The 15,147-nt window shown below is 40.9% G+C and overlaps 2 protein-coding genes across 2 annotated transcripts in view; both read left to right on the top strand.

Moving 5' to 3' along the window:
• slc31a1 (solute carrier family 31 member 1) overlaps positions 1-8,091 on the top strand; it is an 8,527-nt gene extending 436 nt beyond the window's left edge. Inside the window, exons 2-5 of the mRNA XM_026356254.1 lie at positions 4,698-4,804; positions 5,220-5,292; positions 5,606-5,774; positions 7,669-8,091. Coding sequence (XP_026212039.1) covers positions 4,700-4,804; positions 5,220-5,292; positions 5,606-5,774; positions 7,669-7,870 — 549 coding nt within the window. The 5' untranslated portion in view covers positions 4,698-4,699 and the 3' untranslated portion in view covers positions 7,871-8,091. The remainder of the gene's footprint in view (positions 1-4,697; positions 4,805-5,219; positions 5,293-5,605; positions 5,775-7,668) is intronic.
• Positions 8,092-10,443: 2,352 nt separating this feature from the next.
• On the top strand, positions 10,444-15,023 carry slc25a46 (solute carrier family 25 member 46). The gene is made up of 8 exons (XM_026356489.1): positions 10,444-10,917; positions 11,653-11,695; positions 11,984-12,041; positions 12,128-12,205; positions 12,296-12,396; positions 12,720-12,776; positions 13,087-13,144; positions 13,422-15,023. Exons 1-8 carry the CDS (start codon positions 10,647-10,649, stop codon positions 14,016-14,018), a joined length of 1,263 nt encoding a protein of 420 aa, XP_026212274.1. The 5' UTR covers positions 10,444-10,646; the 3' UTR covers positions 14,019-15,023.
• Positions 15,024-15,147: the final 124 nt, after the last annotated feature.

Below are 15,147 nucleotides of genomic sequence, written 5' to 3'. Positions count from 1 at the left end.
ACAAGTTGGTAAAATTAAAACAGGATCTGGTTTTAAAAAAAATGTGCATAGATGCAGCGCACGATGATTTGCACAGTGGTTCGGTTTTAATGTAGTTGGCAAGTAAAAGTATGAAGCGTGCACGCGCGTGCGTGCGGTCAAGGTGAGATAAACCTGGCAGCTTTTCAAATGAGATAACATGAAATGATGCGTTTGAGTTTTTTCCACTGAAATTAATAGGTGTGAGGTTTCAGGCAAACAGGAAGTGTGAGAACAACGGAGCAGTGTGTGACAGGTTTACTGTTGTCACACAACAGACTCCCTGTCAGCTTCATGTAGGCTCTTCTCGTCTGGAGCTTTCAGTTCGTACATATATTTGTTTAATACTCCCTGTCCCCTGTTGATGCTCGGTTTGCTCCAGTTCATCTTAGGTTTTATAAGTCAAAGTGGAGTTTAAAAACAGATCAGTTTGTTTAGTAGCTTTCAGTCGTTTCACACAGTCAACCTGCCTGTGAACAGAAAAAAACAGTGATTGATGGACTCATTCTAAAAGGAGCTTGTTGTTAATATTCTGCAGCACACTAATGATGCAGCTCAGGTCCCACTGTGTCACCGTGTTAACTTGCTGATGTTTGCTGCAACTTATTTTACTGGTGAACAGTGACGATGACTATACGATCAAACCGACCATTAAACCGCAGGTTTCCCAGAAACCAGAACAAAATGTGATGATGTTGCTGTTCTGATGTTCAGTTTAAAGTCACAGATAATGTCCGACCTTCAGACGCTGATTAGTTGAACTGATCCATCAGCAGGTTAATCAATAATGAACCAATCTGCAGTAGTGATATAAAGGAGATCAGAGACAGGAGGCAGTTGTGTTTATGGTCCTGGTCTTTCTGCTGATCCTGTTAGTGCACATTAAATCACAGAAACAACAGCTGCTTCTTTTAGGTGAAAAGGCTCATTACACTGGACCAGCACTGAGACTGGTCATCTCCAGGAGAGAAGGAGGAATGGTCAGCATGAGAGAGGAATCGGTTTCACATCACGTTTGCAGTTCTATAGTAAAATTCTACAGATTCCAAACGGTGTGGAAACATGAAACTAGAGGAGTCAGGAAGACCTGCTGCGGTCCTACTGACAATATCATAAACAAACAACGAGTCATCATATCAAAGTGAAACGTCGTTTGGACCAGTTGTACTTTTAGACCAAGGAGCAGCAGGATCAGCAAGTGACTGAACAAGACAAAGACCACAACGTGAGACAGCACAACATTTAAAAAGGCTCCATCCTGTTTCCCTGAGGAAACGTGAAGATTCAGACAGTGTGAAGCATTTAAGTTTAGCCATTTATCAGACGCTTCCATCCACACAACTGACAAGTGAGATACAAGGCGAAATATCTGAGCCAAGGAGGAAGTGTTCTAGAAAGGGCTGTTTCAGTTTCTTCCTTTTTTTAAAGATTTAAGTGCAGAGAAAGATTCTGAAGAGTTCTGTTCTCAGCAGGTTTCTGAATATTGAGAGTGAGGCAGGTGAGTGTGCAGAGGTGGGTAGGTCACCATTAAAATGTGAAACGTGGAGTAACATGTCCTTTTTACTGATCAACAATAAGACGTGCTGCTGCAGGTCTGATGGTGCAGCTGGTAACTGCGTCAGTAAGACACTGCAGGAGTCAAGGCTAGATATGAACAGAGCCTGAACAGTGAGTTGTGTTAGTCAGAGAGGTGAGGGTCATTTTACCATAGTAACATAGTAGATCATGCTCTGTTTTAACAAGGACACACACATTTATCAGATTGCCCCATTTCACATCGCTGTAACTGTTACTTTTCTACACACATCAGATTAAAGTCAACCGAGCTAAACCCACAGCCTGTGGCGGTCAGCAAGGCTCTGACCAGTTCTACTGCAGAACGTTGAAACGACTCCTCTGTGACGAAGAATTTATTCTAAGTTTCTGTTGACAGCATCTCACTGCTGGTTTATTTCTTCCACTGTTTTTTATAGGAGAACACCCACGCCGTGATGATGGTGATAAATTGTGCAGATAACAGCTGGAAACGTTGAGCCGAACTGCAGGATAATTAGTTTACGATCAGAAATAGAGTGAAGGTCCGCGTAGAAATCATTGTGCAGCTGATGTGGACATGTCGACACACATGGAAGTGATCTTATAGAACCGTTTCTTACATTTACATTTAGTCTTTTATCAGATCCTTTTATCCAAAGCGACTTACAAGTGAGGAACAAGACAAAAATCTAAGTCATGAGAAAAAAAACCTCAAAGCAAAGTGCTATTAAAGAAGTGTTTCTGTTTCATGAGATGTGAGAACAAGAGAGTAGAAAGGTTGTTTTTTTTTTTTTAAGATGAGTTCTGTTTTCAGCAGTTTTTTAAATATTAAAGTGAGGTGGTTGAGCGTGCAGAGTTCTGCAGCTCATTCCACCATCGTGGGATCACTGAGCTGAACAGTTTTCCTTCAGCACAGTCGACACTGTGTGGTGCTGGTACCACCAGACGTCATTCACCGGTTGAGCACAGTGGACGGGAGGGGATGTAGACCTGAATGAACTGAGATAAGATGGAGCTGTGGAGTTGACCACTTTGTAGGCAAGAGACAGAGCTTTGAACTTGATCCTTGCAGCCACAGGAAGCCAGTGCAAAGATCTGAAGAGCGGTGTGACATGAGACCTTTTTGGTTGATTGAAAATGAGGCATGCTGCTGCATCTTGGATCATCTGTAGGGGTTTGGTCGTGGATGCCGGTAACCCCATCAGCAGTGCATTGCAGTAGTCCAGACGAGATATGATCAGTGCCTGTACAATGAGTTGGGTCGTGTACTCCATCAGGTAGGGTCTGATCTTTCTGATATTGTGGAGGGCATATCTACACGACCTAGCGACTGTGGCAATGTGTTCCGTGAAGGTCAGTTGGTCATCAATGATGACCCCCAGGTTTCTGGCTGACTTAGTAGAGACAATCACCGCAGATCCAATGTTAATGCTGATGTTGTGTTGTGTCGAAGGTCTGGCAGGGAAGACTAGAACTTCAGTCTTGGAGATGTATAGCTGTCATGATCATACTTTGTACATTCTGCCCTCCGTCTGGCTGGACTTTACTGCCTCTGTTCCAACCTCTGTTTATCTTCCATCACACACAGATGATGCTGCAGGAAACTGCAGACCAGAATCAGACCAGAATCACTTTGTCAGAGTCTGCATCAGTACGGCTGTGTGATATGACGAGGTACTAGAATATAAAATTCTGTCTCACAGTTCCTTTAAACATTTGGACAACAAGTTCAGACGGGAGCACAAACCTGGAGGAGTGAATGCAGCACAAAGGGTAGGAAGAATGGCAAAGTTACTTCTGTAGCTTGGATGCGGTTTGGGTTTGGTTTCTTCTACGTAGGCTACATAACATTAAACGTGATGTGTTAGACAACTGAGTGTGGAAAACCAAATCCACCTCAATGACAGAGACTTTGGGATCAACTCACATGCTGTTCCACATTCACTCACAAACTGTCAGTGACATGTTCACATGTGAATCCAGTTCAGTGACTCACATGTCAGATGAGAAATAAAACTGAAATGTAGAAACTGCTGTTTCACTAAAAAACAACCAAACAGACATTAATGTGACGCCGACTCATCCGAACAAGAAATAACTGCTGCCGATGGTGACCACTGACCTTCTTGTTAATGCTAACGAGGCTCTGATCTAATTGGCTGATGGCAGATAGAGGCAGGGAGCTCTCTGATTGACCAATTCTGTCTCCTGTAGCCTCAGGGCCTGGCAGCCAATGAGATTACAGCAGTGAGTCTGCTTTGTGAAGTCTGAGCGTTACCGCAGTTACAGCTGTGAGAGGAGCTGAGTGTTCAGTTTGTCTCCCTCTCTCTGGACGAGTCAGCATCAGTGTGAGTGAAGGTGAGAGTGTGTTCTTTGGTTGGAGCACTGCTTTTGTGTTCTTGTTGCTGTTGCTGTTGTTCTCGTTCTCGTTGCTGTTGTTCTCGTTGCTCTCGTTGCTCTCGTCTCTCTCGTTGTGCAGCTTCAGCTCCTTCAACCTGACTGACTCTGACTTTAGAAGTCACGGCTGTGTAACAGGAACGTTGGAGAATGTGCAGGATTTCCTCTGTTGGAACTTGTTGTGTCGTCAGTCAGATGAAAAGAGACTTTTCTGCTCCGAGTTATTTTCCTCCTTTGTTCTGACGCCTTCACTCTGACCTCTGACTTTAGTCCTGCTGAGTTTCCCTGTTTGAGGGAAAAGAAGCTGCAAAGAGAATAGAAGCCGTTAAGATATGAAAGTCAAGAAATGTTTCTGAGTTTTCTTTGTGTTTTAATGAAGATTGAAAACTGTGTGTGTGTGTGTGTGTGTGTGTGTGTGTGTGTGTGTGTGTGTGTGTGTGTGTGTTACTGTGATTGTCACACACCTGAATAAGGATTGACTGACTTTCCAAATGTTACTGAAAACAGTTTTCCAAATGATACCGGACTGAAACCCCAAACGGTGGATTCTCTCAGTAAAATGTATTTTCATTTGTTGTGTAGCTGCTCTGTTGTTGATTCTCCACCAATCATTGTACCTAAACTGTGTCGTCGCCCATCGATGATCCTGGGGACACTTCCTGTTTAGATCTCCCAGAGCATTATGGGAGCTGTAGTGCAGCAGCTGGTATAATGAATTAACCTGAAGTCATTTTGTCGTTGTGCAGACATGGACCACAGCCACCACCAACACAACACAACACCCCTGCCCACTAGCAGTGGACATGGAGGAGGAGGGGGGCATGATGGGGGCCATGGAGGACACATGGGGATGGTGAGTATCACAGATATAAATGCTTTTCATGGTGAGTTGAAGAGAGATCAAGACACAGAGGATATAAAATCTGTTACAGGGACTTTTGTTTGTGTGCTAAAAAAAAAAAAAAACTAATAATAAAAATGTAAAATGATAAAATGTATGAACAGCAGATATGTGCACAGGACATGATCCTAGATCTGCTGGTTCCTCTGTAGTCACATTGATGAAGGTTTACTTACTTATCCAACATCACATGTTGGATTTACACAGTCCGGGAACCAGAAGTCTTCTGATAGAACAGTGAATTAATAACAAGACACCTGCGACGTTCTGAGGCCTGAACAAGTGAACTGCTCATAAACAAACAAACATGTACAGTGTGAATAACAACCCCGCGTCATGCTAACATGCTAATGGTGTGATTGTCTAGGTGATGACCTTTTACCTGGGTTACACCAATGTGGAGCTGCTGTTCAGCGGGCTCGTCATCAACTCACCTGGAGGTTTGTGTTTTAATGGGAACAGTATTTTTTTTATTATCATGTTTTTTATTCCTTTTTTTTTTTTTTTTTTTTTTTTTACAGATTTGTGTTAATACTAATTTACATTGAGTTTATTTTACCACAGTTTATTAAATCCGTTTCTGTTTTTGTTTCTGTAGATTTTTACATTACAACTATCATTTGGATTTTGAAATGTTATAAATTTGTATGTTGTACATTTTATAGAATACCAATAGCATTGTATTTATTATATGGTTTAGTTTTAGTTTTTTGTACAGTTCTTAATTAGTTTTTTTTTCCTTTGTTTAATCAGAGATGGTTGGGGCGTGTGTCGGCGTGTTCCTCTTGTCTGTGCTGTACGAGGGGTTAAAGATCGGCCGTGAGGTGTTACTGCGTCGCAGCCAGGTGAACGTCCGCTACAACTCAATGCCGCTGCCCGGGACTGATGGGACGGTGCTGATGGAGACACACAAGACAGTCGGGTAGGTCGCTAACGCTAGAGCTAACCACAGTTATCAATAAAATCTATTTTACACTGAACACTGAAAGATGATTATTGATCAATAAAACTGGTCAGAGCTGAATTTTTATGTTTTTTGAAGGTGGGTAGGGACGGTCCTATTTCCCAGATTTAGTAAAATAAGAAGAAAGGAGAAGAAAAAGAAAAAATAAGGAGAAACTTTTATTTATATTTATATTTTAAAATATTAAATTTTACTGCAACAACAACAATATTTTCTACTGTGTGTAGTGTTTAATAACTTCGATTAAAAGTTTAGTTATGAAAGTAATTCACAACAAATATGAAAATATTTAATTTTATTTTTTTTTAATACCTCACTTTCAAAAACAACACATATAATAAATATTCAATAACTGTAGCATTAGTAAAATAAGATGTGACCATCATGTGTTCGCTGTCAGCTCATTGATTGACAGTCAGGAGGAGGCTGACCCTCCTGTTGGATCAAAGTCAAGCCTTTCAGGACTGTCTGCAAGGTAACTGTTTTGGACCTGGTTCAGGTTCTAGTTCAGGTTTGGTTGTGGTCTCCAAGGACTTTTCCACTACTTGAACTTTGCGACTCGCAGCTGAACTTGTATGTGGTATCCTGGGTTCTGGTTTTGTCTTAGTTCTGGAACAGTTCTGGGGAAAAGTGTGGGGTTGTTAAGTTGACGCTGTGGCCCATCAGAATCACCTGTCAGACAAAATCACCTTTATACTTTTATTTTATTTAAGAAGCTGTTGAGATTAACAACATGAATCATCCCAAATGAAAAATAACAAAAAAATGGAAATAAAAAAAAAACAATCATTAACAAATAACACAGAGACCAAAAAATAATAAAGTTATAAACTAAAACAAACACTTAAATACCCAAGTGCATAACGTCACTGGCTAAGTTCTGTTGAGTCCGGACAACAAATACGTGTTCTGCAAACAAATCACAACTGGTTCACATCACGGGTCGCTGGGTTCCTGCAGTCGACAAGGGCTGGTTCAGACACGAGTTCGGTCTTCACGTGTTAGAGCAACACACACTGGTTAGCTTTTGTGTAATAACATTTAAATATGACATACTTTTATTTAGAATTTTATTCTATCCAGAATATTACTATACTTCAACCACTGCTGTCAAATTCAGTATTTATTTATTTATTTTTAACATTGATTTTTGTGGTCATTTAAAGAAAAGTTTACATTTTTGTCTTATGTGCTGACTCAAAGTTGAGTAAACTTTCTTGGTTTAATTAAATAAGAAATAAAGGTGATTTGAGGACTTCCTGTTTTGTCTGCAGGTGGCGCTCTGTGAAACTCTTCTGTTTGGGATGCTAATTGTGCTAAAAATCACGCTAATACTCTGACATTAACTAAAACACAAATATCACTAAAAACAAATGGAAACTATTATGTATGTGTTAGCATTGCTGATCACACAATGAACAATAATGTGAATAAGCAGCTGTACTAGTTAATAATAGTGAACAATAATGCTAATGTTAAAATTCTAACTTTAAAAATGACACTTCTGTAAGATTAAACATTTAGCAATTATGCCAACAACAACCCTAAAGTTCTATATTGGCAGTACAGCTAATGATCCTACATGCAGCAATGCTAACACCAAATTGAGATGCTAACTCTGCTGCTAATGCTACATTTGTTTAGTGTAACATTACTACACTTAGCTGGATATATGTTAGCATTATTAGCATGAGCGCTTCATTTTAAGCTGTAACTCTCTCAACAGTTATCATGCTAATGCTAACATTTCTAGAAATCTGTATTAACGTTGTTACTGATAATGCTAACCCTAGCCCTAAGGTTCAGAGCAACATCATGTCAAATGTTAACTCAGGTCCTACCTCTCTCCCAGGCAGCGGATGCTGAGTCCAGCCCACTTTTTGCAGACACTGCTGCACGTCATCCAGGTTGTTGTCAGCTATTTCCTGATGCTCGTCTTCATGACCTACAACGGGTACCTGTGCATCGCTGTGGCTGCCGGTGCTGGCACCGGATACTTCCTGTTTAGCTGGAAGAAGGCGGTGGTCGTTGACATCACTGAGCACTGTCATTAGCTACTAGGTTAGTTAGCATCATGCTAGGAGGACACATCAACGGTGTGTTGGCATGCTAGCCAAAGTGATAACAGGACAACAGAACTACAAATTACCAGAATGTCAGCGGCAGATTCAGTTAGCACAAAAACAAGACACTAAATTACAAATGTTATTCTGTAACAATAGAAACGCCAGGTCAGAGGTTGGCGTGCACACTAGTGTAGTTTGGGATTTAGCACTTATTGTGTGTATGTTTTGTTTGTGGTGGCGCTGACTAATCAGAGCCCCACTCACCTGAGAAGCTTGTGATTGGTGAAATCATGTCTTTCAGTTTGAGTGCTACCTACCTACCTGAAGCTAACCAAAACATACATACACACCTGTTCGTAGGGTTTAGCAGTAGCAGAGCCACCAATCGTCAAACAGTGTTTTGACACTTGTGCTTATTTAGAATTTAATTTATTAGTGAATCAGTGTTTTACACAAGTTTAGATTCTTTGATTTAACTGACATCGTAAAACTAACATTTTCATTTACATTTTTTGTCTCAACTTCTGTTTTTAATTAAAACAATCATTGACATGAGTCCAGTAGCCACTTCTTTAACATTACTGTAAAAGAATAATTTTACATTTTACTCTAACTTTTCATTTAGTTCTTTTAACTGAAAATATCAGATATAAAACTTACCGAACTAATATGACAAACTTAGACTTTTAGGTTTTGTTTACATAAGAAAATCTACATTTCTTGAATTAATCTCCTAAATGTGATCTTGAAATTAAATTATACATTCAAAATTCTTGTTCATTAATATCTTTTGAATTTCGTATGAGTGACATATTTAGTTTGTTTACAGAAAAAGTGGCATTTTCATGTATCTTTATGTTGGAGACAATCAGTTTGAGTTTAATTTACATTTTTAGGTTTTAAGTAGAAAACAACATTCATTGTCCTTCATCGTATCTTCTTCATGTAACTAAACTGCTCCTGAACTTTTCCATCCAGTTTAAATTTTGTGATAAATTAGCAGGAATTACACTTTTTGTTTGTTTTGTCCTGGGCCACCCTCGACCTTAAACCCGTTGCCTTAACACGGACAACAAGTGAAAATGACTGACTGTGTAGGCCAGTGTTTATGTGCTGTTGTTAAACACATCTGTTAATGAAAAGCTCAAATCTGACGCTAACTTGAAATACTTTATCTCTGCTACATGTTTGAGAATAAATGTGTTGCTAATGGAAACCAGTTTTGCCAGTATACGGATGAATTATGAAGAATGACCAAACAGAAAAGAAAAATACTATGAAAAGTTGAGACTTTAATAAGTTTCTGTTAAACTCAACTTTTACACGCTTGTGATTTTTGTTATGTTGTTTCACATGGAGAGGTGAGGCGTTCATCTCTGAACCAATGAGGTTTCAGTTACAGTTACTGGATTCATAGTTTCATCACAATGACTAAATTGCATTAACACAACGCTCAGCATTGAAGTAAATCATTATTGGTCGTAGTCAGATTGGCAGTAAGTAAAGGGTGTTCACATAGTTTTAGTCATCTTCTCATGGACAGCGTGGTCACGATTGAGCATCCCAATTCTTCTGACCTGTGATTATTGGGACAGCTTTTTCATAAACTTTATTGTGGATGGTGTAGAAAAGGTGAGCCTCTGCCGTCAGACTGTCAATTATCTGTGTCTAAAATGAAGGAAAATGTTGGTGTCTGAAAATGTTTTAATTATCACAAATGCTGGAATCAATAAAATTAAAGTTTATGAAGAAACATGTTGCTCATTATTTAATATTTATTCAGTTTCTCATTATGACAAGCTTCTTTTTTAACAAGATCATTTGCAGCTTATTATGACATTCTGTATTTTCACACATTCTGTAATTACAAAACTTTTGTTTTTCACAAAACCAGCCCATCTTGTTAAAATACAGCTTTTGGCTTTGCAAGTGTAAAACATTAAAATGGTCTTTTGCTGTGTGAACAGGTTCTGAGCGCCCTGTGTGTTTGGTGTCAGTGACTACCTGACCTCATTATTCACTGTGCTTAGTAGTAATATTAGCTTCTACTCATTTACACTAATGATGAAGGGATTTTGCGACAGATAAATTTCTCATAAAAACAGTGTTAGTTTCTCATTAGGTATAAAATACTAAAACACATCTTGTTACGTGTAAATTATTCAGATTAAAAAAACTTTATTCATCTCAAAGGGAAAATATTTTTGTCTCCTTACAGTTTCTTGCAACTCAGACAGAAAGAAAAAGAACTACAACCAGAAAAGAGCCACATCAACACAAATACAGTCTATACAGAAAATATGTAAAATTGCTAAAAATAGATGAATGAAAACTGTTGAAAAATTATAGTCCAGGGTGGAGTGACAGCAGAACACTGTGTAGTGGGTTCCTCATGAGGCAGCAGCACACTGCTCTGTTATATTTATATATATATACATATAATATTATATTCTTTTGTTCTATCTCATTAGAATTGACAGTCCAGTCTTTACGTGCAGTCTACGTGTTTGGCAGCTCATCCGGTTCCGACCTGGTTCCGTTTAACAGCTGGAGCCTGCCGGAAACGAAGAAAAATAACTTCCGGGTAGCAGGTGACAGGTGGATGTTTCGTTGTAGGACGAATCTTCTTTATTTACATCGTTTATCTCGTAATCTTTCCGAGACCCGACTTTCTTCCGTTTGATGTCCTCTCCCGAGCTGCGTTAGCGGCTAGCCGGGTCTCAGTCACGGTCCTCCTGCTGTTTGTCCCCGCGCCGATTCTCTGATGGCCACCAGGCGACCGGACAGCTTCGATGGGCTCGGATACCGAGGCCGTGACGACCCGCTGTATGGGGCCAGCTACCCGGTCAGGAGCGCCGGAGCCCCCGCGGAGCTGCAGCACCACCACTGGGTCACCACACCTCCGGACATCCCCGGCAGCCGCAACCTCCACCACGGAGAGCGGACACCGCAATACAACGAGCCGTTAGGGGAGCCCGGAGGGTCCGGAGTCGCAGCCGGCTGGGACGCTCCGCAGCCCGGCGTACCTCCTGCAGGTAAGTCTGTGGTTCGTTAGCTAGCAGCCTGAGAATACAACGGGGGGTGAAGGCAGCAGGCTAACGTCTGAATTACCTTCTACTGGGGGTGAAAAGTTAAATTAGTTAATTAATAGCTCTGAGGCTAACAGGCAGAGGCTACAATGCTAACTGACGGTGAACTGGTCGTTAGCTTGCAGGCGTTAGTGGATCCGGCTAAGGGTTACATACCTGAAAGACGGGAAACTCATTTATGATCATACTAAATGAAAATGTGACAACAACAAACAATAAAAATAATCGAATGTATCATCGACTGCAGAAAGGAAATGAAACAATATTTCATTAGGTAAGTAGCATGTTAGCCAGCAACAGGCTAATGACAACAGGAGCTACTTGTTTGCTAATTAGCGCTAAGAATTGTAATACATCAATCATTACGGCTAACGAGGCTAATCCTGTTAACAAATCCTGTTATTATTCAAGGTTTTCATTTTATTCTTGATTTTTGAAGTTATTGTGTATTCTTTTATGTGATTTTAAAGTTGGGATGCCGTTACTCCATGTTTTCCTCTGTGTGATTATTTTGACTAGTTCTGTAAATTGTGATATATTTTTCCATATAATTCACTTTAATTTTGAATTTCTTTTCTTATTCTCGTTCTGAAATCATCAGACTTAAATAGCAGGGAGGAAAATCAAATGTTAGATTAATTAATGTATTTTAGTTCTTGATGTTTGGTCATGTTTCTACAGAGCAGCTGAATCGATTCGCCGGCTTTGGAATTGGGCTGGTCAGGTAAAGATCATTTTTATTGAGTTAATGAATGGTAATAATTAAGGTCGCAGACTGAAAGTGTGTTTTAACTTTAACGGCTGTAAACACTTTTAGTTCATGTTCATAACTTCAGACTCAGCCTCATACTCAAATAAGATAGATGTGTTTAGGAGAACACAGATACAAACTGTGATATCTGAGGATTTAACTGTCACAAACCTCCTGAACCTGGTTTTACCTGTTCATACCTGTGAAACAGAAGTGACTTTTTAAAATAAAAGCACTCAACTTACCTGTGTGTGTGCACAGCCTTTTCACGGAGAACGTCCTCGCCCATCCCTGTATCGTCTTCCGCAGACAATGTCAGGTCAGTTCCCTGCCACGCCATCATCACGCCGACAGCTTTCACTGTTATTTATCCGTTATTGATTGTTAGTGATTGTTTTACTGCAGGTGAACTATCATGCCCGCTGCTACCACCTGACTCCATTCAGCACCGTTGCTGTCATGTACTCAATCACCAAGGCCCAGGTAACACACAGACAGATGAGTGATCGATCCGCCTGATCAGGTGTCACTAATCAATCCATCTGATCAGTTATCGATACTGTCATTGATCAGGGGGTGAAGGCTCTGTGGAAGGGGATGGGAAGCACCTTCATCGTTCATGGCATCACGCTGGGAGCTGAAGGCATCATCAGCGAGTTCACGCCATTACCACGGTAACCATGTAGGACCACTGCAGCTTTACTGTGGTATAAATGTGATGATACTATCTTAATGATATAGTTATAGTGTAACTGTTGTATTCCTGTGAGGTTCCTGTGTTTAAATTACTAAATAATGATGAGATACTTTATCGATCCCCTTGGGGAAATAGTTGTTTGGACAGCTGCAGTAGACAACAGCGCTACTGTGGCGTGTCTTGTCTATGGACATCTCAGGGGTCGAACCACTGTCCCTGGGGTTTATAGACGACTGCTCTACCAACTGAGCTACATGTCACCCTACACTACGGTGTTACAGTAGTATTTTGTGTCCACAGGGAGCTTCCTCACAGGTGGAGCTGGAAACAACTGACTGGACATCTGCTTCTCAAAGGGTCAGTTCATGTCTTCTTCTACTGGTTCACTCTGAATTATTTTCTTCTTATACTGATTAAATTGCAGCAGGTGCAATAAAGTCTGAGTTTTCTCGTTCAGACCCAGCTACACTTTAGCTTTTCCTCCGTACCAGATGTAAATAAATTCCCATTCGGACAAAGAATTTACATCTGTTAGTTACCAGGTTCTGTGTTGACATGCTAGAGTCTAATTTATTCTTCTTCTGATCTAATATCAGCTACTTTCTGTTGTAACCAGATTCTTCCCCTTACACGGAAACTGTTCATCTTTATCTCTTTCCATCCACAGGTTGACAGCTGTGGTGGCTCTCCCGTTTTATTGTGCCAGCCTCATTGAGACCGTGCAGGTGATTTGCAGCCTGTCATACCTGGTTCATCAGTGATAGAAAGAGCTGACAGTAGTCCTCTCGATAAGTCCACGTCTCTACAGAACACACCTTTGTTCTGTTAGCTAATGTTTGTTTCCTGCAGCACTGAACCTTACCTTGTTGCTAAAATTAGAATCAGGGTCAGTAGCAGTGTTCAGACTTGATAGAAAGCTCTAGACTAGGTAGTAAGGGGCCCTGCTTTGGCATATAATTTTGACTGTAATACTCTCCAATCATGCACCTCTTCTCTCCCTAGAGCGACATTGTGCGGGACGAGTCGTCCTCTGGGCTGTTAGACTGTGTCCGTGAGGGTCTGGCTCGGTTGTTGGGAGTCGGAGCTCCGCACAGTCGGCGTCTGCTTCCCCTCAGCTCTTTGCTGCTTCCTGCCGCGCTGCACGCCATCCTGCGATATGCTGTCGCCACCTCTGTCAAGCGGACGGCACTGTGGCTGCAGCAGCGGGGCAGAAAGCAGCGGGCTGATCCCTCTAACCCGTTGGACGCCTACTTCCCAGAGCTGGCCGCTGAGTGGGTGGGGGCACTGGTGGCTGACGTGGTGGTGTTTCCTCTGGAGACGGCGCTGCACCGCCTCAGCCTGCAGGGCACTCGCACCATCATTGATGCCACTGACGGCGCGGTTGCAGCAGGAACTGGCGGCAGCCTGCTGGTGCTGCCCGTCAACACGCAGTACGACGGCTTCTCTGACTGCCTCCACACCATCCGTCGCAAGGAAGGGGGGGCTGGCTTCTACCGAGGGTTCGGAGCACTGCTGATGCAGTATGCGCTGCACGGAGCGCTGCTTGCTGCAGCCAGGACGCTGCTGAGGCTGCTGCTGTTGGACGGGAAGAGCAGTTAGAGGCGTTAGGATGGAGCAGAGCCACGTGAACACAGTTTTTAATTAGTAAAATGAAAAGTAAAAACAAACACAACAGTGTTTTTTTTTTTCAGGTCACATGCTCAGTGAATCTGACACCCATCATGTTTCTGACACAGGTTTTGGAGCATTTAACAGTTTGTCCACAGATTCAACTTAAACCAACTGGAAAAACTATGTAATCACAACAGTCTCCATGGCAACCTAACTATGTTGTTTATTTGGTTGTTAACAGATCAAAGGCATGTTTCCTGAAAAGAGAAATAGGATATGAACGCAGGGTTAAGGGTCAGACGCTGAACGTTTTTCATCACAAACTATATACGAATGCAGCATATCACATTCAGGCTTCCTGTTAGAAAGATCCAGCATGTGTTAGCTTAGCACAAAGTCTGGAATCAAGGGGAAACTGCTCAGTCTAAAGAGAAGAACTGCTTTCATATGCGATGTTGACATAATTTTCTGTCCCAGCATGAACCTGTGTTTACCTGTAATTAAATTCTTACAGCTGATTGCTCCTCTGCGGTTCAGGTCTCGACAGCTGCTACGTGTGAAAATAAGAAAACCTTAACATCATTGATGTATAAAGATGTGACTATGTATGACAGACATGTAGATTTAGGTTAAATTCGAGCGGGTTAATATTTAAAACCATATTCAAATGAGATGAATGGATAATAAATATGTTAAAGAGGGAAATTGATTTATATTAAATAAAGGTTTTGAGAAGTGCTTCTGTAAGACGAACATGAAAACAAAAAAAATTAAAGTATCAATTAAAGCGCACTTTTCTTTTTTTTATTGGTTAACTGGGGAAATCACTGAACCTGCACTTGCTTGTATTTGGCGTTTTGTTGTTAATGTTGTGATGTAAAAAAAAAAAAAAGTCAAAAATATTTCTGTTGTAAATTTGTTTCCACCTGAAATGTAAAATAAAATTGTGTGGAATTATTGCTGCGTGTTATATGTACTACAGAAATAAAGTTGAAATATAATTCATACAATGATGTGTACACAGTATACATATTTATAAAGAAAATGGATGTGAAACTGACTGCAGTTAAAAATCTCCCACTTCATCGATCTTTTTTATTCTATGTTGTGATTAGAG

The sequence above is a fragment of the Anabas testudineus genome, chromosome 12 (assembly GCF_900324465.2).
Source record: "Anabas testudineus chromosome 12, fAnaTes1.2, whole genome shotgun sequence".
Classification (NCBI taxonomy): domain Eukaryota; kingdom Metazoa; phylum Chordata; class Actinopteri; order Anabantiformes; family Anabantidae; genus Anabas; species Anabas testudineus.
The sequence above is the reverse complement of the archived record's forward strand: the minus strand, read 5'-3'. Positions and strand labels throughout refer to the sequence as shown.